At 37.7% G+C, this 25810-nt stretch overlaps 1 protein-coding gene across 1 annotated transcript in view; it reads right to left on the bottom strand.

The window, feature by feature from the left end:
- LOC126249181 (uncharacterized) overlaps positions 1–25810 on the bottom strand; it is a 511658-nt gene that overhangs the window by 62328 nt on the left and 423520 nt on the right. The window contains exons 17-18 of the mRNA XM_049950836.1: positions 6628–6826; positions 1723–1999 (exon numbers count right to left, since the gene is read on the bottom strand). Coding sequence (XP_049806793.1) covers positions 1723–1999; positions 6628–6826 — 476 coding nt within the window. The remainder of the gene's footprint in view (positions 1–1722; positions 2000–6627; positions 6827–25810) is intronic.

Genomic DNA, 25810 nt, shown 5'->3' with positions numbered 1-25810 from the left:
TCATCTGCTCCTTTTCTCATCTCAATGAGCCATCTTCCTAGATATCAAACACTACCTCTGAAATGGCTCCATAAATACTGCTGTTTCCGTCAAGCACACCCACCACAAACAACACCTCTACTTTGATGGCTGTCACCAGTTCCATGTCAAAAACACTCTCACAGTCTCGCCACCCATGGACGTGGCATCTGCAGTAGAAAGCAGGAGTTGTTGAACTATACCAATAACCTTACCAGAGGTATTACTAACAGGCAGTATCCCATCCAACTCATCCATAAATCGATCTCCTGTGCCACCTGCTCCTCTGACACCAGTAAGCCCATTAACCAGCAATCGACCAACACTCCTCTGATCACCCATTATCACCCTGGGCTTGTAAAGTTCAACCACATCCTTCACCTGGTCTTCGACTACCTTTCATCGCACCGTGAGATGAGACGTATCCTACCCAAAATCCTGCCCACAGTCTCAAAGTAGTGTTCCACCATCCAACCAACCTACAGAATATCATTGTGTATCCCTAAACCTGTTTAGCTCCCAATCCTGCAACCTATGGGTTATTCTTTTGTGGTTCACAATGGAGAGAGACCTGTCCCACACAGCTACCCACCACTTCCTACCACAGTCCAGTCATCTACATTTCCTAACCTATAAAAGGGACGCCATGAATGAAAGCAGCCATGCTATACAGGATGTTTCAAATATACATTTACAAACTTTGAGGACATGTTCCTTACATCACAACAAGAAAAAAAGTACACATAAATATAGGTCTGAAAATCCTCTTTTTTCGAGTTATGAATGAAAGCTGATGTTCAGTGGCTTGCAAGTTACAACCCGTTTGAGTTATTGTATCCTGCATGGTGTTGTGTTGCCAGGAAGGTTTGTTTACATTTGTCATTCATCTGTGCATGTATGTAATGCCAACAGAACAGAGCACAGAAAAAACTACCAGAATATACAGGGTGGTCATAAACATTCTGAAAAGCTTGTGAAGGTGTTGGGGGGTAGGTTGTGCTGAGAAAAAATTGTTAAGAAAATAATTCAAAATGTTCCACCACTTGAAGTTAGCCAATCAGGCCATTGTGCATGCATATTCAGATGGCCTGCCAGACACAATTAGTATCAGTTGTTTTCATAGCGTAGATTTTAGCAAACGAGACAGCTCAGCCTCTGGCTTGGATTCAATCCTTACTACCATCCCATGTCCAATTGCTGTATTGCTCTCTCGTTAAGTTTTAGGAAACCGAACAAAGAATTTGTTTGGTGACACCGACTCTGGCGGGCTACTAGAATTTGCATGCGCAACAGTCTGACCAGCTAACCTGAATGCTAATTAACTTGGAAAAAGTACAATGTATGAATTTTTTTCTTAACAATTATTTATTAGCACAACCTACCCTGCAACACCCTTACAAGCTTTTCAGACTGTTTCTGACTACCCTGTACATCATTATATCAAATCTTAAGTAAAATACACCAACACTCAAAGGGGAATGGTAGAGTCTACTGAGGGCTCAAGTCAAGAGGTTAGTTACAATAAACACATTATCATTAAAGATATATCTCATTTTTATCCAATACACTTTTCTGTACAGTCCTCCCAGTACATTCATTAATCTTTTTAGCACCAAAAGTATCTATAAAATACAAATTAAGAAAGGTATGTAAGTGAGGGCCCAATAAAGCTAGAAACACAAGTGCAATTAAAGCGTAACTTACCTTCGACAGTACGTTGCTATGTTTGTCCAAAATTTTTTGCATCACTACATCAATATATTTGTCCTTCTCTTTACTAAAATCTTTTACATCTCCATCTTGTTCATTGTCCCAGCACAAGTTAGTCACTTCTTTGATTGATAAATGGGCATCAGGATTACATTCGTCAACTACTCGATCTGCCATACCTTGTTTGTTTATCTGGCGATCGTATATTTTTTTCTCAAGACAGTTATCCATAACAAGACGATAAACAAAACATGGCTTCTTTTGCCCATATCTGGAACAAAAATTTATATACAGTGGACATAACCACATTTACTGTGCACCAAACAATTGAAATATCAAACACTAAAATTCTCCCATTAATCCTCTGTAACATGGTTTGTCACATTTTTACATACCCTTGGGGTACTGAAATACTACAGACATGAATTTTCTTACCAACAACAAAACAGATGTTTTTATTATTTAGTCTAAGGAATGGCCCATAAAATAAACTTTTAAGTTGCAACTTTACCAAACAAATATGTTGAATAGAGAAATGCAAAAATATTTTCTTAAGAAGAGACCAATACTGAACTTCCAGGCAGAGCCTTTGATACTTAGAGAAAAGGAGGAAGATTATGATTTAACCCACCACAGGTGACAAAATCATTAGAGAGTGCATGTGAGTCCAGAAAGGAAAGATGGGGAAGGAAATTGGCCATGCCCTTTTCAAAGGACCAATCCTATCATTTTGTCTTCCTAAGTTTTGGGAACCAACGGAAAACCTAAATCATCAGAATGGCCACATGAGAATCTGAACTACTCTCTCCCAAATATGAGTCACATGGGCTCATCATTGCACCACCGTGCTCATCTTCATATTTGTTATGTACTATAAAAATATATGAGACATGATTTCTTGAGACAGTTCTCAGTTGTTTGTTTCCTTTTTACCCCCTTATTAATGTTTGATATTCTATGAACATCAAGGTTTTGTACTCTACATTATGAAATAATGATTATCAGCACCAGCAGTAGTCATTTATCATTCAATGCTGGATACCAGCCTATTCTATACTTCTCTATACATGACCATCTTCCATCCAATTTTGCACTGGTTGCTCCTTTACGCTGTCAGCCCATGTTTCATTAGGTCATCCTCTATGTCTTTTCTCACCATGAGTAATCCAACACAGAATCTCTTTAGTCTGTCTCCCATCATTTCATCTCACTGTATGTCCAGCTCATTTTCTCTTCCGTTTCATAACAGTCATTATCGCTTCCTCAACTCCTTTCTTTTCCCCTGTCCATTTGTCTGCTTTTTTGTCCCTCCCTTGTCATGCCCAAAATGCATCCTCCAAATACTTGTCGGAAAATCCTCAATTTCTGAATAGTTAAAGTATTTGCTGTCATGTTTCTCTTTCATATGTTAGTACTGACTGTGTAACACACTGGGAATTTACTTCCATATACAGCACCACATTTCCCAAAATGAGCTCAAAGTCATTTTTACATTACTGCTTATTTCTTTAAGTGTCCATACTCATATCTTCTAGTTGTCTTAGTACAAAAATTCTTCATCTGTTTCTGTAACTTGATCATTAATATGTTTGAAATGTCTCTCAGTTATAAACAGTATAATGGAGAGTGAAACAATTCAAATGTTTGCCTATGTCCCCTATGTTAGCATGAAACATTTCTATAGACTTTTCTTTGGTTTCTGTCCCACTTTCCAAAAGATTTATCATTGGTGTAATACTTATTATTTACATTTTAATGTTTCTAATGATATTTGTGAGTCTAAAATTACAGTCTGTAACAAACATGTTTGAAGTCCACACTTTTTTTTTAGTAACAATGAAAAGAGGGCTGTGTTTAACTTACATCTACTACTTAATGACACAAAGGTTTTATGTACAGGCACATTTGTATTCTTAGGTCACAAATGATCTGGCAACCCTACCATGTAGTGTTAAGTTGCAGACAGGCACAATTAAAAGACATTTACACATAAGCTTTTGGCCACAACCTTCATCAGCAAAAGAAACCACACACCACTCATTAACACAAGCGAACATACCCCATACACATGACTGCCAACTCGGGCAGCTCGAGCCACAAACATATATTCAGACATGTCATCAAATTATATGGCTGCTACCAGAGGAAAGAAAGATGTAAGCATTCTTACATAAGGGGGTGAAAAACAGCAGTTTTCCATCATGCTTGCTTGCACAGCAGATGGGACATAAATTACCTCCGTTCATATTTTCAGGTGAAAGACTTTACCGAAATCAGAAGTTTCCAAAAAATGTAGTTGTACGAGCAAGTGAAAGCGGGTGGTTTTCAGAGGACATGGAGCAGGAATGGATTAGGCTTGTATGGAATTGTCATCCTGGTGCAATGCTTACGCAGTCTGCTTGTGTTACATGCATACACAGGCTACACAACATCTGTGGTAAAACGAAAATTATAAGAAAGAAAAATGGACTCTACAGTAATTCCAGGCAAAATGACATTAGTTCTGTGACCACTTGAAGTCTGTTTGAATAAACCATTTAAGGACAAGCTTAAAAGCATGTACAGGGTAACAATTATTGAACTACGTGAAATAAAAGCATCATAACTTCTGAACAATTTGTGTTAGGATGTTCTAACTGCACAGTTGGCCATGGGGCATGATGGGAATTAGTATGCACCGTATGGTTTGGTTTACCGATGAAGCTCAATTTCATTTGGATGGGTTCATTAATAAACAAACCTGGCACATGTGTGGGACTGAGAATACACATTTTGCGATCGAGAAGTCTCTGTGTAGCGTGCAGTTGGTGCTATATTCCTTCATGGCACGGTGACTACCAAATGATACATGTATGTTTTGAAAGATTATTTCATCCCCAATATCCACAATGATCCTGATTTCGACAAGATGTGGTTCATGCAAGATGGAGCTTGACTCCACTGAAGCAGGAGAGTGTTTGAAGTCCTGGAGGAGCACTTTGGAGACCGCATTCTGGCTCTGCAGTACCCAGAAGCTATTGGCATTGGCCGCCATATTATCCGGATCTGAACACATGTGACTCCTTTTTGTGAGACTATATTAAAGACAAGGTGCAGAGCAATAGCCCCAAAACATTGCTGAGCTGAAAACAGCCTCAGGAAGTCACTGACAGCATCGATGTTCCAATGCTTCAGCAGGTCATGCAGAGTTCCACCATTCATCTGTGCCACATCCTCGCCAATGATCAAATATGTCATAACCTAAATCCGAAGATCTGTAGTGATGCTTACATGTTGAATAAAGCGTGTGCACATCATAGTTTATAACTAATTTATTTTTTTCCATATAGTTCAATAATTGTCACCCTGTACAAGGGCTGGCTTTCGAAAAACGACAGACAACTGATACCTACAGGATGCGTTAAGCACTCAAGTTTGTCGCAAGTGTGCCAATGGATTGATGATTCATGGAAGTGTGTTCCAAATTGGATTGTGCAACAAGTATTTCAAAAATGTTCAATACTGAATGCACTATGTGGTATGGAGCATGATGCTGTGTATGAAGAACTGAGCAACAAGGAATCATGTCATTGTGATTCAGAATTATCTAACTGATATTTTAAACAGTTTGTAAAATTTGTACTATTAATCTGATTTCATTTTGTTTTATATCTCCTCTTTTAATTTCTAAAAATTATTTTTATTCTTTTTTTGCAAGTGTTGCTAGTCATACATTTGAAGTCTTCACTACAAATCTACTATGAAAAGCCAACTGGCAACCCCGTGTTTATGATTTACATCAATATGGCCGACACTATGTCTTGGATGTTTTCTTAATAGTGACAAGAGATGGTTCCTATGAACTGTGAATCACATACTCTCTTTGTCATAAGAATAATATGAATGTAAACATTATGCCATGTATTCTTCTGTGTTATCTGTTACCTCATTTAAATCCTGTCCACATAACTTGTTGAGGCAACAGCAAACATGGAAGAAAATTCATACCGTGTAATGTTTTTATTTGTATTATTCTTATGCAGAATAGTGATACAGTCAGAAATGAAGCACAGCAACTGACTTCTAGAATAATTTTTTAAATCTTCTACAACTATAAATTATGTGCAGCCAAGTTATGTGGTTTTAAATGCTTCAAAAGGTAAATTAATATACAAAATAACCTTGCTTAAGCGGGACTGCTACACTTACAACCTGAACCCAACTACTGCAGTCATATTTTCATCCGTTCTATCCAATTTGTATCTTATGTTAGAATGAACCAACTTTATTTCAATTTTGAAGTGTGGCTTACAATTTTTTCCCCCTTGAATTTTAAGTCTCTTTTTTTTTCAGGTGCTGCTTAGGTTCAAATGCAGCTTCGATTTGGGTAAATACAGTAAATCAGCCTCCACTTGTTGAGGAGCTGTGCATGGTACTCCGTGTGTAAGCAACTGAAGCATTTTGCAGTGTTGTTGCATTGTCTTTCTGTGAAAGCAAGTTAAAATGGCTGCAAAAACAAACAGACCTATTGTATGTAAATTATCCTATAAGATTTGATTTCCCAAAGTGAAGGGTATATTCAGCTGGTGTGGAAACAGCATTTCCTTATACTAACATGGAACTTCAAAGGCAAGCTTCAATGGAAATGTTCAAACACATGCAATTGGCCTAGAAAATAATTGTTATAGAGTTTTGAGATAAAAAATGTGTACTGTACACAAATGTTCCGAGAACTCAGAAAATATTTATCTTTCCTTCATTTCATGTACAATATTTCTGGATTACTGGATGAACTGCTTTAATGGATCCAAACATTTATGACATAATTCATTTTTCACAAGAAAATACAAGATAATGTAAGATAGATACAGCACAGAATAAATGTCAACACCAAATGTAAAAATCCAATGTCATACTGACCTGTACACACGACAAACAGCCTGTGTATCATGACATGGATTCCACGATGCATCAAACACTACAACCCTATTGGCTCCAACAAGGTTGATACCTAAGGAACCAGCTCTTGTGGAAACCAGAAATAAGTGTATGTTTGGATTCGAATTATATTCATTTATTAGTTTTTCTCTTTCCAAAGCTGTTGTGCTACCATCCAGTCCTGTAAACACAGATGCAGTTTAGCCTTGACAGAAATAATAAACCTATAACTTTAAAAACAAACTGAAAAATGTTCACAAATAATATTAATTTACTGAAAAAATTGAAAAACCTAATGATAACTGAGCATAGTTGTAATTTCTCTATTCTTGATTGTTGTTGAAAAGGCAAACACACATCACAAAGCAATAGAAAGACACTGTAAGTTAACCTTTACAAAACTAAGTCTCGAATTTTTTATTATTTTCTATATCAAACAGTGGTGAAGGTGTATATTACATTCATGTGTATACCAGGATGGAAACGAATTGGGAAGACATGACAATAAACAGCGTTTATGCAGAGTAAGGTAAAAGGCAAGATTTTAATTTTCACTGGCGGAGAAAACCTAATTATCAGTGTTTAATAAATCTCGTGGAAAACAGAATTAGGTTCTCTAATTTCACTGTGGTGAGCAACTGTTTATTCACATACTCTTTTTATCATTATGGAGGAGGATCACAACATTTCCAAGAAACATGGCTGCCATGTATACACAGGGTGTATACGCGGACAAGGAAAAAAAAAAATTCCTGGATTTCTCCCAGATCTCCCGGTTAAAAATACACTTTCTCCTGGGTGAAAACATACTTTCTCCCAGTTAACTGACAGTACATTTTGGGATGTAAATTTTCTTGGAGTACCAGTACTGTGTTATCTCATGTTTGGCTCTTTATTATGGCATAATGCCATACGTGCTATAAGATGAAAACGTGCACTTGAAATGCAGTGAACAGTTGAAAGTAGCCAATAGTGTGGAATTAAACACTTCGTTTCAAATATATTGACTGCCTCAGTGGAAAAGATTAATAAAAGAAAATTTCTTTCAAACCGACAAAAATAACTTCACTGTTTTGCAAAGGAATTAATGCTGGACTGTCAGAAACATGGAAGTAAAATAAAATCTGAAACTAATAACATATTTTAGCCTTCCATAATTATGTGAATGAATTTTTATTCACTTGATAGCTCCCGGCCATAGAAAACCGTTTTGTTTTCATTTGACGTGAGAGCTGTAAACGAAGAGGAAACAGCGAAACCACTAAATGCAAGCAAGGGCCACGTGGAGACTACCCACTTCCCCACTATAACTCAGACTGCTCTGCGCATCAGCCCCGGATCTACAGTATTTCCAAACCGGGGCAATACTAGATAGTGCCCCCCCACCAACCATCCCTTTCTGGAGCATTTGAGAAAGGACGTCAAAATTTTTAAAAAATCAAATTTTTAAAAATACGTTCATTTTGTAGGGCACATCTTTCTGAAAAGTGTGATGCATAAAACGTGTGTTCAAGGAAATGTAAGACATGTTATTTGGTCTTAAGTGTGCCAAAGTGCAATGCCATGCCTCTTCACACAGCAGTCTTCTATCGCACGTCACTGTATTTTGCTCTGTGGAATTGAAACGTCCATATTTTGTAATGAATGCCATCAAACTATATTCAGGACAGTGGAAATTAAAATGTCCTGTGGTGCCTCTCCTGCTTCCAGTCGGCTGGTTTGACATCCCGTTCTTCTTTTTTTTTAAAAAAAAAAGAACTCTTCAGAAAATTTGCACTCTATATTCCCTATTAGCCAACAACTTGCTGCTTTGTGTGACCAGTACAGACAAGACAGGATCCATTTCTTCAATCCTTAGCGCCTAGACTTTTTTTTTCTTCTTTTTTTTTCCTAATCTTGCTACAGCTTTACATAGCGTGCTTTTCTTTCTGTGAAAGAATCTATTACTTCATCAAAGTTTGTAAATGTTTTGCTACATGAAAAATGGAAATGTCGTTTAATACTGAAAAAGCTGTTAATAGAAATAGGACCCAAGATTGGTGTGGTTTCTTGATTTGATTACGTCTGTTTTGTCACTGTTTGCTGTATAAAACAAAATAGGCTTTTCTAATACTGCAGCTATTGTAACAAACACCAAATAAACGGGACTGTTTTGGCACAAATGGTCATTTTTATAACACGACAGAATATAATTCACAAAGTACCAATATCAAATGTCTATTAGACCTACTACAAACAAAAAGTTTGATGTTAGGAAATAGTTTCACACTTCATTCATATGCTCCAGTTTCTCAAGCACAAGATCGAAAAGTAGTAGTACGAAATTTTTATACAAATTTTAAATCGTCATATTGTTCCATAATTTGTGTGATATTCCCGTTTCTTCTCCTTCCTCGTTCTAATGAACAGTCCTGTCATCACTAATTCTGTAACTATTCCTGCCAATGTCAAAGCTTATTTGCCAGTTGACTTCACTAACTCTGCCAGAATCATCAGTTTAGTTATCCCGCAATTATTCTCCAGTTAGGCATTGTTGCATGTTCGTTCAACGCGTTTTTATTTATTTAGTTTTAGTTTTGGTCCTGTGACATCTTGTACAGATATGGGACAAGTCAATAAATGATACAGAGAGAGTGCCTGGTGAAGGGGAAGGCCACAGGCATAAATACTGGACCAGGTCCACTCGAGTAGTAGTCTCAGGTCACACCTGATGAAGGTAACAAGTTACGCTACCGACATATCGTGCAAGTACGACACTGATATGCGGCAGAACACCCGACAACCCGAGATGTCATTAGATCACTGGGAAAGCCTGAAGAATTACATCTTGTTTGGTTTATAACACAATATGGAATCTCATCAAAACCACATGAAAGTTTCTTTAATGGGCTCATTGCCAGTATGAGTTCACTCTGTGTGACCTGCTTGAGAAACATAGACCCCATGGGAGGTTTACAGTTCTCAATGAAGTGCATATTAGCATCCTGAAAGCTGCTTCGGTAAGATCATTTGCAGCTTTGCCAAAGTACTCATTGAAAATTTTAGCTACAGAGGTAGATTAGATTAGATTAATACAAGTTCCATGGATCATGAATACGATATTTCGTAATGATGTGGAACGAGTCGAATTTTCCAATACATGACATAATTAGGTTAATTTAACAACATACTTAAGTTAATATAACAACTTTATTTCTTTTGTGTTTTTTTGTTTTTCTTTATTTTTTTATTTTTATTTTTTTATTTTTTTATTTTTTTTTTTCTTAATTTATATCTAAAAATTCCTCTATGGAGTAGAAGGAGTTGTTGTTGTTGTTGTGGTCTTCAGTCCTGAGACTGGTTTGATGCAGCTCTCCATGCTACTCTATCCTGTGCAAGCTTCTTCATCTCCCAGTACCTACTGCAACCTACATCCTTCTGAATCTGCTTAGTGTATTCATCTCTTGGTCTCCCTCTACGATTTTTACCCTCCACGCTGCCCTCCAATGCTAAATTTGTGATCCCTTGATGCCTCAAAACATGTCCTACCAACCGATCCCTTCTTCTAGTCAAGTTGTGCCACAAACTTCTCTTCTCCCCAATCCTATTCAATACCTCCTCATTAGTTACGTGATCAACCCACCTTATCTTCAGCATTCTTCTGTAGCACCACATTTCGAAAGCTTCTATTCTCTTCTTGTCCAAACTGGTTATCGTCCATGTTTCACTTCCATACATGGCTACACTCCATACAAATACTTTCAGAAACGACTTCCTGACACTTAAATCCATACTCGATGTTAACAAATTTCTCTTCTTCAGAAACGATTTCCTTGCCATTGCCAGTCTACATTTTATATCCTCTCTACTTCGACCATCATCAGTTATTTTGCTCCCTCAATAGCAAAACTCCTTTACTACTTTAAGTGTCTCATTTCCTAATCTAATCCCCTCAGCACCACCCGATTGAATTTGACTACATTCCATTATCCTCGTTTTGTTTTTGTTGATGTTCATCTTATATCCTCCTTTCAAGACACTGTACATTCCGTTCAACTGCTCTTCCAAGTCCTTTGCTGTCTCTGACAGAATTACAATGTCATCGACGAACCTCAAAGTTTTTACTTCTTCTCCATGAATTTTAATACCTACTCCGAATTTTTCTTTTGTTTCCTTTACTGCTTGCTCAATATACAGATTGAATAACATCGGGGAGAGGCTACAACCCTGTCTCACTCCCTTCCCAACCACTACTTCCCTCTCATGCCCCTCGACTCTTATAACTGCCATCTGGTTTCTGTACAAATTGTAAATAGCCTTTCGCTCCCTGTATTTTACCCCTGCCACCTTCAGAATTTGAAAGAGAGTATTCCAGTTAACGTTGTCAAAAGCTTTCTCTAAGTCTACAAATGCTAGAAACGTAGGTTTGCCTTTTCTTAATCTTTCTTCTAAGATAAGTCGTACGGTTAGTATTGCCTCACGTGTTCCAACATTTCCACGGAATCCAAACTGATCTTCCCCGAGGTCCGCTTCTACCAGTTTTTCCATTCGTCTGTAAAGAATTCGCGTTAGTATTTTGCAGCTGTGACTTATTAAACTGATAGTTCGGTAATTTTCACATCTGTCAACACCTGCTTTCTTTGGTATTGGAATTATTATATTCTTCTTGAAGTCTGTGGGTATTTCGCCTGTCTCATACATCTTGCTCACCAAATGGTAGAGTTTTGTCATGACTGGCTCTCCCAAGGCCATCAGTAGTTCTAATGGAATGTTGTCTACTCCCGGGGCCTTGTTTCGACTCAGGTCTTTCAGTGCTCTGTCAAACTCTTCACGCAGTATCTTATCTCCTATTTCATCTTCATCTACATCCTCTTCCATTTCCATAATACTGTCCTCAAGTACATCGCCCTTGTATAAACCCTCTATATACTCCTTCCACCTTTCTGCCTTCCCTTCTTTGCTTAGAACTGGGTTGCCATCTGAGCTCTTGATATTCATACAAGTGGTTCTCTTCTCTCCAAAGGTCTCTTTAATTTTCCTGTAGGCAGTATCTATCTTACCCCTAGTGAGACAAGCCTCTACATCCTTAAATTTGTCCTCTAGCCATCCCTGCTTAGCCATTTTGCACTTTCTGTCGATCTCATTTTTGAGACGTTTGTATTCCCTTTTGCCTGCTTCATTTACTGCATTTTTATATTTTCTCCTTTCATCAATTAAATTCAATATTTCTTCTGTTACCCAAGGATTTCTATTAGCCCTCGTCTTTTTACCTACTTGATCCTCTGCTGCCTTCACTACTTCATCCCTCAGAGCTACCCATTCTTCTTCTACTGTATTTCTTTCCCCCATTCCTGTCAATTGTTCCCTTATGCTCTCCCTGAAACTCTCTACAACCTCTGGTTCTTTCAGTTTATCCAGGTCCCATCTCCTTAAATTCCCACCTTTTTGCAGTTTCTTCAGTTTCAATCTGCAGTTCATAACCAATAGATTGTGGTCAGAATCCACATCTGCCCCTGGAAATGTCTTACAATTTAAAACCTGGTTCCTAAATCTCTGTCTTACCATTATATAATCTATCTGATACCTATTAGTATCTCCAGGATTCTTCCAGGTATACAACCTTCTTTTATGATTCTTGAACCAAGTGTTAGCTATGATTAAGTTATGCTCTGTGCAAAATTCTACAAGGCGGCTTCCTCTTTCATTTCTTCCCCCCAATCCATATTCACCTACTATGTTTCTTTCTCTCCCTTTTCCTACAGACGAATTCCAGTCACCCATGACTATTAAATTTTCGTCTCCCTTCACTACCTGAATAATTTCTTTTATCTCGTCATACATTTCATCAATTTCTTCATCATCTGCAGAGCTAGTTGGCATATAAACTTGTACTACTGTAGTAGGCATGGGCTTTGTGTCTATCTTGGCCACAATAATGCGTTCACTATGCTGTTTGTAGTAGCTAACCCGCACTCCTATTTTTTTATTCATTATTAAACCTACTCCTGCATTACCCCTATTTGATTTTGTATTTATAACCCTGTAATCACGTGACCAAAAGTCTTGTTCCTCCTGCCACCGAACTTCACTAATTCCCACTATATCTAACTTTAACCTATCCATTTCCCTTTTTAAATTTTCTAACCTACCTGCCCGATTAAGGGATCTGACATTCCACGCTCCGATCCGTAGAATGCCAGTTTTCTTTCTCCTGATAACGACGTCCTCTTGAGTAGTCCCCGCCCGGAGATCCGAATGGGGGACTATTTTACCTCCGGAATATTTTACCCAAGAGGATGCCATCATCATTTAATCATACAATAAAGCTGCATTTAATAATACTAGGAGAAAGGATGATCTTCACTATTCAAGATTAAATCTAACTTTGGCACAGAAAGGGGTGAATTATACTGGCACTAAAGTCTTTGGTCACTTACCAAATAGTATCAAAAGTTTGACAGGTAACCAACAAGTATTTAAGAAGAAATTAAAAGAATTTCTGAATGACAACTCCTTCTAAGCTGCTAAGCTAAGAAATGCAGCTTAGAAGGAGTTGTCATTCAGAAATTCTTTTAATTTCTTCTTAAATACTTGTTGGTTACCTGTCAAACTTTTGATACTATTTGGTAAGTGACCAAAGACTTTAGTGCCAGTATAATTCACCCCTTTCTGTGCCAAAGTTAGATTTAATCTTGAATAGTGAAGATCATTCTTTCTCCTAGTATTGCAGTTATGCACACTGCTATTACTTTTGAATTGGGTTTGGTTGTTAATAACAAATTTCATAAGAGAGTATATATACTGAGAAGCTACTGTGAATATCACTAGATCCTTAAATAAATGTCTGCAGGATGATCTTGGGTGGACTCCAGCTATTATTCTGATTACACGCTTTTGTGCAATAAATACTTTATTCCTCAGTGATGAATTACCCCAAAATATGATGCCATATAAAAGCAATGAGTGAAAATAGGCGTAGTAAGCTAATTTACTAAGATGTTTATCACCAAAATTTGCAATGACCCTTATTGCATAAGTAGCTGAACTCAAATGTTTCAGCAGATCATCAATGTGTTTCTTCCAATTTAATCTCTCATCAATGGACACACCTAAAAATTTGGAATATTCTACCTTAGCTATATGCTTCTGATTAAGGTCTATATTTATTAATGGTGTCATACCATTCACTGTACGGAACTGTATGTACTGTGTCTTATCAAAATTCAGTGAGAGTCCGTTTACAAGGAACCACTTAGTAATTTTCTGAAAGACAGTATTGACAATTTCATCAGTTAATTCTTGTTTGTCAGGTGTGATTACTATACTTGTATCATCAGCAAAGAGAACTAACTTTGCCTCTTCATGAATATAGAATGGCAAGTCATTAATTTATAATAAGAACAACAAAGGACCCAAGACTGACCCTTGTGGAACCCCATTCTTGATAGTTCCCCAGTTTGAGGAATGTGCTGATCTTTGCATGTTATGAGAACTACTTATTTCAACTTTCTGCACTCTTCCAGTTAGGTACGAATTAAACCATTTGTGCACTGTCCCACTCATGCCACAATACTTGAGCTTGTCTAGCAGAATTTCATGATTTACACAATCAAAAGCCTTTGAGAGATCACAAAAAATCCCAATGGGTGGTGTTCGGTTATTCATATCATTCAAAATTTGACTGGTGAAAGCATATATGGCATTTTCTGTTGAAAAACCTTTCTGGAAACCAAACTGACATTTTGTTAGTACTTCATTTTTACAGATATGTGAAGCTACTCTTGAATACATTACTTTCTCAAAAATTTTGGATAAAGCTGTTAGAAGGGAGATTGGACGGTAATTGTTGACATCAGATCTATCCCCCTTTTTATGCAAAGGTATAACAATAGCATATTTCAGTCTATCAGGGAAAATGCCCTGTTCCAGAGAGCTATTACACAGGTGGCTGAGAATCTTACTTATCTGTTGAGAACAAGCTTTTAGTATTTTGCTGGAAATGCCATCAATTCCATGTGAGTTTTTGCTTTTAAGCAAGTTTATTATTTTCCTAATTTCAGAGGGAGAAGTGGGTGAGATTTCAATTGTATCAAATTGCATAGGTATGGCCTCTTCCATTAACAGCCTAGCATCTTCTAATGAACACCTGGATCCTACTATATCCACAACATTTAGAAAATGATTATTAAAAATATTTTCAACTTCTGACTTTTTGTTCGTAAAGTTTTCATTCAATTTGATGGTAATACTGTCTTCTTCTGCTCTTGGTTGACCTGTTTCTCGTTTAATAATATTCCAAATTGTTTTAATTTTATTATCAGAGTTGCTGATTTCAGACATGATACACATACTCCTGGATTTTTTAATAACTTTTCTTAATATAACACAGTAGTTTTTATAATGTCTGATAGTTTCTGGGTCACTACTCTTTCTTGCTATCATATACATTTCCCTTTCCCGGTTACAAGATATTTTTATACCCTTAGTAAGCCATGGTTTGTTACAAGGTTTCTTACAAGTATATTTAACTATTTTCTTGGGGAAGCAGTTTTCAAATGCATTTACAAAAATGTCATGAAATAAATTACATTTTAAATTGGCATCAGGTTCACGGTACACCTCATCCCAGTCTAACTGCTGTAGGCTTTCCCTGAAATTTGCAATTGTTAAATCGTTGACTGAACGTACTACTTTGGAGGACTGTTTAGTATTGCTGAATGGAGCTATGTCATATATTGTAACTAGCTGTGCACCATGATCAGAAAGACCATTCTCAACAGGCTGAGCATTTATCTGGTTAAACTTATCTTGGTCTATAAAGAAGTTATCTATCAGTGAGCTGCTATCCTTTACCACCCGAGTAGGAAAATCAATAACGGGTGTCAAATTGAAAGAACCAAGTAATACTTCAAGGTCATTTTTCCTATTACCCTCTTTAAGAGAATCTACATTGAAGTCCCCACAAATAATAATTTGCTTCCCTCTGTCTGACAGATAGCACAACAAGGAGTCCAAATTTTTCAGAAATAGATGAAAATTTCCTGATGGGGACCTATATACAGTTACAATTATAAATGTGCCTTTATTTAATTTAAGCTCACAGGCACATGCTTCTATATGTTTCTCTACACAAAACTTTTTTGTTTCTATACTTTTTCCACAATGATAACTTTTGACAAATATGGCAACTCCTCCTTTCTCCATATTTTCTCTCATTACATGGGCAGAGAGCTTATATCCACTTACATTTACCTTATCCATATCAGTAACAATGTGATGCTCACATACTTGTTTGTTTTCCAGCTTTAGGTTAATATTTTTTGCCACTGGTTTTGTGTGTGTTTCAGATCTGATAATGTTCCATGCGGCCTGTTTTTTGGTTTTTGACTTGCAGATATATTCATCATTTCCTCTTTTATTTGCCTCTTTAACATCTTTGTGCTAGATCTCACTGTATTCTTTGATATAATTTTGCATTTCTAATGATATATTATTTTGTTTTTTATACGAATGTAGAAATCTTTTCCTTGCACAAGAGATTTTTATGCTCTTAGTAATCCAACTTTTGTTTCTGGTTAGTTTTAATTTACATTGCTTTAGTGGGGAAAACTATGTCAAAATAGTACTTACATGAGCCATGAAAGTTATCAAACATTCTATTTACATCGGTTTCATTGAACACTTCATCCCATGTTTCTCGGTTTAATATGTTTCAAAAGTTTGCTATATTGCCATCGCTGAAGTCCCTGCACTCAGTTATTTTAATGGGAGATATTTTCTCTGAACATAATTCCAGTGATAACAACACAGCCTCATGATCACTGTATCCCACCTTAACTGCTTCACTACTGTATGGAGAAAAGGTTTCTTCAATAAAAATTTGGTCTGGTGCAGTTTTACTATGTCTAGTGATTCTTGTTGGTGTATTTACTGTGGGGATTAAGTTGAAACTCTGTCATATATAGTAATTCATCTTTGTAGTTTGAGGGTTTCAAAAAGTCTATGGTGAAGTCTCCACAAATGATTTTCATTTTCTTCAGTTCGAAAATATTTATCATCATTTCAAATTTACACACGTATTCTTCTATGTCAGCATCAGGGGATCTGTATATAGTCACAGTAACTAGTTGAATGTCAGTAAGTTCAATAGCTGCCATTTCAAAGACTCTTTCTTTATTCAGTTCAGGGTATGTTTGGATTGCTTTATACTTAAATTCTGCTTTGCAAAGATAGGTATCCCTCCATGTTTATAATAAGACCTGCAAAACGAAATGAGTAGGGAAAAACCAGGAATATTTAGTGTTTCTATTTGCGGTTCTTCTAGCCAATGTTCTGTTATGCAGATAACATCAACATTTAGGTCAGAACACAGTATTATTTCTAGTTCTTGCGATTTGTTAGTCAGAGACTGAACATTATGATGCATTATATGAAATGCACCAGAAAATAAGATACCAGAAGATTGTCTCAGAACCATACAGGACCTCCGATTACTGAAGTTATACTGCTCAAAAATATGTAAGCTTTACAAGGGTAAGTGTGAAGAAGAAAATATTTTGCCAGTGAAGGCCTGCATTTACTGTCAGGTGTTCAACTCAGAATTTCATCTATCATTTTATAGGCTAAGAAGTGACACGTGCAATTACTGTGACAGATTAGAAAATTTAATCAAAGCAGAGGAGGACACCATTAAAAGAAACAGACCAATGCTTGAGAAAAAGCTCCACCTAAGAAAGGAAATGCACAAAAATCAAAAGAAGGTTCATCACATGTAACTACTTTCAATCTTGAAAAAAATATTGCCAACTACAATGCTAACATCCAGTGTTATTTACTACAAGATACAGGTGAGGACATTTAATTTTTGGAATACATGAGTATAGCACAGATCACATTTTCATGTACATGTGGTCTGAGAATATAGCCTCGTGTGGCCCTTCAGAAACTGGTTCATGATTGCTGAAGTATGTAAAATCATTGCCACCTGATATTAAACAAGCTAGTGGCTGCAGCAATAGTTGTGGTGGGCAAAAAAGAAATCAATCAATTGCCCAATTTTGGCTGTACATTGTTGCTCATGCATCTATTGAAACTGTTGATCTTAAGTTCCTCGTGCCTGGTCATAGCAATATTGATAATGATTCTGATTTTGGTCACACTGAGAAGAAGAAAAACAAAACCCAGGTTATATCTGTGGCACAGGATTGGCTGAAGTTTGCAGAATATGCCAGGACGACGTTTAACGTGTATGAAATGATATATTGAAGACTTCCTTGCAAACAGAATTCAACACGAGATAATGTGGTTGTCTGTAACAAAGTTGCAATGCCAGAAGATAGTAACGATTTTCAGAATGACCACCAGAAAATTTATGAATAGTGCAGGCTCTGGCAGTTAACCCTGAACATAAATAAATGTAACATACTGCGCAAACACAGCAAAAGAAATCCACTACTGTGTAGCTACACTATTGATGACAGACTACTAGAAACAGTATCTACCACAACATATCTAGGAGTAACTATCAAGAGTGACCTTAAGTGGAATGGCCACATAGGACAAAGGGAAACGCAGATGTCAGACTCAGATTCATAGGAAGAATCATAAGGAAGTGTAACTCATTTACGAAGGATCTTATGAGGCACTTGTACAACCAATTACTGAGTATTGTTCATCTATCTGAGATCCCTTCCAGATAGAACTGATAGAAGAGATATAGAAGATCCACTGAACAGCAGCACATTTAGTCACGGGATCAATTAGTTGGCAGGAAAGCGTTAAAGGAATACACAAGAAACTCCATTGGCAGACGTTACAAGAGAGGTATTGTGCATCATGAAGAGATATACTATTGAAATTTCAAGAGAGCACTTTCCAGGAAGATTCGAACAACATATTACTTCCACCCACATACATCTGATGTAATGACCATGAGGAGAAAATTCGAGAAATTAGAGCCAATACTGAGGCTTACTGACAATCATTCTTCCAACGCGGATTTCATGAGTGGAACATGGTTGGATGGTTCAGCTAATGGTACAAAAAGTACCCTCAGCCACACACCATTAGGTGGCTTTCAAATGTAGATGTAGATGCACAAAATGATTTCCTATCCACAGAATCAACTGCAGAACTTCTGAACAACAGAAAAATAGACACTGAGAAGCAAAAGGTTAACTGGTTGACTATGAGACGGATGCAGCACAGGGAAGTTGAGCCAAGAGCTTTCTTCTTCACGGAGATGTTGAATTAAGACATGCAATTTCGAAAAGTAAACCTTGCGCATCCATGAAGGCCTGGTACGATACCTGCGCATCTTCCACCTACTTGACATGGACAGGGTGTTTGAAGAAAGCAAATATTGATGACTTGATGTCATTACTACAGTTTATTCCGCCTTTGTGGTGGTGGTGGTGGTGGTGGTGGTGGTGGTGGTTGTTAGTGTTTAACGTCCCGTCGACAACGAGGTCATTAGAGACGGAGCGCAAGCTCGGGTTAGGGAAGGATTGGGAAGGAAATCGGCCGTGCCCTTTCAAAGGAACCATCCTGGCATTTGCCTGAAACGATTTAGGAAAATCACGGAAAACCTAAATCAGGATGGCCGGAGATGAGATTGAACCGTCGTCCTCCCGAATGCGAGTCCAGTGTGCTAACCACTGCGCCACCTCGCTCGGTCCCGCCTTTGTACAACAACTTCTAAAGAAGTCTAACACTGATACAGAAGTCTCTAGAAATCCAACCAGGATGTCGTGGTCATCCTCATGGTTGCAGTAGAAGTCAACAACATGTTTCATACTTTCCTCAGTACATTTTACAGCCAAATGATTCTGCAAATTCAAGTGATGAAGAATGCTACTCTGCTAACTGTAAAAGTAAGGAAGTGAACGAAAGTGAGTATGTGGAAATAGCGTATCCTTTAAAGCTATAGTGATGCAAGGGACATTTTACAGATACAGAAAGTGCACTTGTACCATGCATCTATTGAAACTGTCGATCGTAAGTTCCTCGTGCCCGGTCATAGCAATATTGATAATGATTCCGACTTTAGTCACACTGAGAAGAAGAAAAACAAAACCCAGGTTATATCTGAAGTGAAGGATTGGCTGAAGTTTGCAGAATTTTTTATGCAATAATGCCTTACACAGGACCTCCAGCTACCTACCTTATACACTGAAGCACCGAAGAAACTGGTATAAGCATATGCATTCAAATAAAGATATATGTAAACAGGCAGAATATGGCACTGTGATCAGCAAGGCCTATATAAGACGACAAGTATCTGGTGCAGTTGTTAGATCCGTTATTGCTGCTACAGTTGCAGATTATCAAGATTTAAGCAAGTTTGAAACTGGTGTTATAGTCAGCGCACAAGCAATGGGACACAGCATCTCCGAGGTAGCTATGAAGTGGGGATTTTCCTGTACCACCATTTCACGGGTGTACCGTGAATATCAGCAATCCGGTAAAATATCAAATCTCTGACATTGCCGCAGCAGGGAAAAGATCCTGCAAGAAAAGACCAAAGACAACTGAAGACAATCATTCAACATGAAATAAGTGCAACACTTCCGCAAATTGCTGCAGATTTCAAACTGGCCCGTCAACAAGTGTTAGCATGTGAACCATTCAATGAAACATCACTGATATGGGCTTTTGGAGCCCAAGCCCCACTCATGTGCCCTTGATGACTGCACTACACAAATCTTTATGCCTCGTCTGGGTCCATCAACACCGACATTGGACTGTTGATGACTGGAAACAGAGTGCCTGGTCAGACAAGTCTTGTTTCAAATTGTATCGAATGGATGGACATGCACAGGTATGGAGACAACCTCATTAATCCATGGACCCAGCATCGACATTAGTAAGTGGTTTATAGCTAATTCACTGTCATTAAACTTTGAGAAGAACTATATGCAGTTCAGAACCTGTAAGAAATTTCCTTCCAGCATGTGTATAACATATGAAGACATGCAGATCGAAGAGGTTGACAGTATTAAATTTCTGAGATTACAACTCGATAATAAATTCAGTTGGGAAGGGCATACCACAAAATTGCTTAAGCGCCTAAACAAGTCTGTATTTGCTGTGAGAATGATGTCAGATGTAGGAGATATAAATGTAAAAAAAAACTTGCATACTTTGCTTACTTTCATTCTATTATGTCATATGGGCTCATATTCTGGGGCAGCTCATCAAATCGAGCAAAAGTTTTTAGGGTGAAAAAGTGTGTGATAAGAATCATTTGTGGTGTAAATTCAAGATCATGTAGAAACGTGTTCGAGGAACTTTGTATTCCAACCACTACTTCTCAGTATATTTATTCCTTAATTAAATTTGTTGCAAGTAATACATCTCAATTTCCAACCAATATCTAAATACATAGTATCAATACTACGAACAAGAACAATCTACATAAAGGCCTAAAATCACTAACACTGGTCCAAAAAGGGGTCCAATATTCAGGAACACACATTTTCAATAAATTGCCAGCAACCATTAAAAACTTGGTTTCAGATAAAGCACGGTTTCAACAGAGTTTGAAAGACTTTTTTATAGGCAACTCCTTCTGCTCCATAGATGAATATCTTAACAGAGACTGTTAAGCCAGCTTAACCCTTTGACTGCTAGGGACATGTTATCTTGTCATACCTTGCCGTTCTGATGGCGCACCCAACTTGTTTAAGCACAGCCCTTGGGTCTTCACTACAGCGCTAAGGATGTGTCGACGCGTGCCGTGCCACCAGCCTTCCCACACTAGGGACGAGTTTAAGTGCACCAAGTCCCACCTACTTGAGTGTGACAGACGTATAAACACACAGAGCTGTTTTTCTGCCTTGCTCTTCCAGTAGCTGTTCAGTGGTCTGACTGTATTGTTCCAGAGTGCATATATGTTTGTTGCTGTGTTCCCTCTTTGCAGAATTCTTGCACAATTCGACTTCACTTCCTGTGTTTTCATCAGTTTTCTTGTTCTCTACGGGAGAAATGTCACATCATCATGTTTGCACAGGTAGTAGTGATGAGTCTTCAACAGAGTCTCGAAGCTGTAGTCCTCAGCCCTTTATACCAGAGGGAAGAGCAAGAATTACAGTCAGCAGTTCCTCTGAATCCAAGGAACCAGAAAGTGACTGTGAAACGGTTCGCAAAAGAGCGCACTTAAGTGACATATTTGACTGGAAAGAAACCAACGGTTCGCAAGAGAGCACACTTAAGTGACATATTTGACTGGAAAGAAACCAATTTCCAGCTGTAAAACCATTACTTTGAGGACTCGAGTTCAGGACACAAATGTCAACTAGATACGGACCCAAGCGTTCTTTCATTTTTTGTGATATTTATGTCTGAAGAACTGTTGCAATTTACTGCAGACAAAACAAATCGTTTTTACGTTCACACCAAAGAAAATACTACAGAATCTATGAATTCTTGACTGTCAGAGTGGGCAGACAATGAATTTGAGGAAATGTATTGTTTTGTTGCTATTTGCCTTCCAATAGCGCAAGTTAAGAAGTTAAAATTAAGTTATTATTGGTCCAGAGATACACCAGTTTTCAGTGAAATTATGTCCCCAAGACTGTTATTGTCTACTTCTGAGAAAGTTACACTTCAGTGATAACTCTGTGAGTACTGGAGGTGACAGTCTATTGAAAATTAGGACGATTGTTGACAAAGTTCGTAAGACATTTTATAATTCATTTCGTCCACATCACAAGCTTTGTATAGATGAAAGTCTCTTGCTGTTCAAAGGATGATTATCTTTTAAGCAATTTATTCCAGCCAAGCGCAGTAGATTCAGAATAAAGACATTTGTACTGTGTGACTGTCAGAGTGGCCATATTTTGGATTTTATTGTATATACAGGCGCAACAACAGAAATTGGGTACCACAATTTAGGAAAAAGTGTTGTGGCAACTCTTATGGAACCATATTTGAAACAGGGTCATATTCTGCGTGTCGATAATCGGTACTCCAGCACAAACCTGTTCCTCTGGCTTCATAACCATGGAACAGCCGCATGTGGCACTGTTCCTAAGAATAGGCACAACATGTCAAAACTGCAGAATAAATTAAACTAGGAGGAAATGAGTTTAAGTCCACTGACAAGATCCTTGCTATCAACTGATGCGATAAGAGAGAGGGGTGGGTGTTGACCACAAGTCACGGAACACAAATGGTTGAAACAGAGAAGACTGACAGAAATACTGGCAAAAAAAATAAAGGAACCGAAATGCAAAATGTATTGTAGATCACAATTCGAGTGTGGGTGCAACTGACCATTGTGACATGTTACTGAGCTCAGTGGGATCAGTGAATAAGACTGCGAAATGTTACAAGAAATATTTTTTTCACATTCTGGATCTGTGCATTCTAAATGCTCATACTCTCCGTCGGATGGTATCAGGGCGAAAAATGGCACTCACTGAGTTTACCTTTCTCTCGTAAGGGAGATTGTATAAAAATATGCTACAGAACAGAAAAAAAACTGGTAGGGGAAGGCACAATGACAACGAGAATCCTCTGAGATTCACAGGAAGACATTTTCCGCCTGTTATCATGAGTGAACATTTGCAGAAAAGTATGCTAATGCGCAGATGCATGGTTTGCACAAAACAGAAAGTTTCCCATATACCAATGGAAAACTTGCAATGTTTCCTTATGTGCTGTATCCTGCTTTGACACTTATCATACAAAGAATCATTACTGATCATTGAGAACTAAAGGTGAGAAAATTTATTGACACTTCTGAATGAATTACAAATAAAAAAGGCAAAAAATAAAAAAGCAGACTTTCGCTTGTGTCTGTGTATGTGCGGATGGATATGTGTGTGTGTGTGTGTGTGTGTGTGTGTGTGTGTGTGTGTGTGTGTGTGTGTGCGCGCGCGCGCGAGTGTATACCTGTCCTTTTTTCCCCCCTAAGGTAAGTCTTCCAGCTCCCGGGATTGGAATGACTCCTTACCCTCTCCCTTAAAACCCACACCCTTTCGTCTTTCCCTCTCCTTCCCTCTTTCCTGATGAGGCAACAGTTTGTTGCGAAAGCTTGAATTTCATGTGTATGTTTGTGTTTGTTTGTGTGTCTATCGACCTGCCAGCACGTTCGGTAAGTCACATCATCCGTGTTTTTAGATATCTCTTTTTAACTTTGCCAGTGGCAGTCCAAAGCCCAGATCGAAAAGAAGGAAAGGAAATGGATGCAACAGGTGTAAAATTATTCAAACAATGCCTGACTTTTTCATATGATTGAGATGGCACAATATGTGTACAGTGGCAAATGTAATTACGGCGAGTACATTGCGAGAGTATAACAAAACCCATATAATCTACGTACGATACATTTAAATTATTAACACGTAACAGATATAGTTATGTTCTTTTATCCTTAGTAGTACAAAAATAGATCACATTCGGTCTACTTGTACAAAACCTGTTTTCCATAACTGATTTCAAATGCCCTTGATCAACGAGAAACAATATGCCAAAGTAAAAACTCTGTTCTCAGTGCAATTTTTCTTGCTACTTTGCCTCTGTTGTTAGCCAATATTGGAAATTAAACTCACTGTTCTGGGGAGGGAGGGTGGGCTTAAAATTGGTTGTTCGAAACATTGCATTAAAACAAGCGTTCAGTGCATAGTGCTGCGGAATGCGGAAAAAACAGCAAATTGGCGCTCATAGGAATTCAAATGTTTTATGTATTTATGTTATACTTTCTGACATGTTCCACACCCGCGAGAATCCTCTCATTTTTTGGGTCGATGGAACGAAAATTGAATCTAATCTAATCTAATCTAATCATGTCAGCATAAGACTGTTAAAGCTGGTGGAAGCTCTGTAATGGTATGGGGCATGTGCAGTTGGAGTGATATGGGACCATTGATACGTCTAGAGATGACTGACGGGTGACATGTACATAACCATCCTGTCTGGTCACCTGTATCCATTCATGTCCATTATGCATTCCGATGGACTTACGCAATTCCAGCAGGACAATGTGACAACCAATACCTCCAGAATTGCTACGGAGTGGCTCCAGGAACACTCTTCTGTGTTTAAACACTTCCGCTGGCCATCAAACTCCCCAGTCATGAACATTATTGAGCTTACCTCAGATGCCTTGCAACATGCTGTTCAGGAAAGATCTCCATCCCCTCGTACCCTTATAGATTTATGGACAGCCCTGCACAATTCATGGTGTCTATTTCCTCCAGCACTACTTCAGACATTAGTCGAGTCCATGCTACGTCATAATCTGGCACTTCTGTGCGCTCGCGGGGGCCCTACATGATATTAGGCAGATGTACCAGTTTCTTTGGCTCTTTAGTGTATATGTACTCGAAGTGAAAATCATTGTGTAAATTCGTTGTTTCATTTAGTATAACCTATTACTATATATTAACACTGAAATGTTTAAAATTGTTTTTCTTGGAATAAACTCCACGCTACCTACACCGTTCTGATTTTTACCCTTTCATTTATAAATCAAATATTTGTGAGTATGACAAATGTGATTGTATGTTATCAAATGGCTCCACTATTAAATATTTGTGTCTTTACAAAAAAAAAAAATAAATAAATAAATAAATAATAATAATAATAATAATAATAATAATAATAATCTCTTAAAATTACAGAAAAAAACTGTGGCTGCTAAACTCTGTTTCTTCATTCAAGATGTTTTCTGAAGATTTTTCTTTGTGTAACATTATTTCTAATGGTTCGAGTAGATCAAGTGTTTTACCATGTTTCTCTATGTGGAGTACCGTTAGGCTGTTTTGGATGCCACTTAGCCTGTGCCCGTTAAGATACACATGGTTAACTATTGTGGATTTGTCAAAGTGATGAAGTCTAAAAGCATTGGTGTGTTCTTTGTAACGCATATGAAAAGTTCGTGCTGTTTTACGTATGTAAAATGCCGGGCAACTGTTACATTGTAACTTTATATTTCACTGTGTTCTGCTATTGGGGCGTTTGTATACACTGTGTTAGAAGTTCATCAAGTTCATCTTTTGTGCCATCAAATGTTTCTGTAATAAACAATTTTTATCAAGTTTAGTTTTCCATTCAAAAAATTTATTTTCCAAGAGGCTGATGAATATCCACCCACCACTTGATGAAATTCTTACATTATTCAGTTCACTTCACAATAAAATGAAGTTCACAACTGAACATGAAACAAATCAACCCATAAATT

Source organism: Schistocerca nitens, chromosome 3 (genome assembly GCF_023898315.1).
Source record: "Schistocerca nitens isolate TAMUIC-IGC-003100 chromosome 3, iqSchNite1.1, whole genome shotgun sequence".
Classification (NCBI taxonomy): domain Eukaryota; kingdom Metazoa; phylum Arthropoda; class Insecta; order Orthoptera; family Acrididae; genus Schistocerca; species Schistocerca nitens.
Note: the sequence above shows the minus strand (reverse complement) of the source record. Positions and strands in the feature narration are given on the sequence as shown.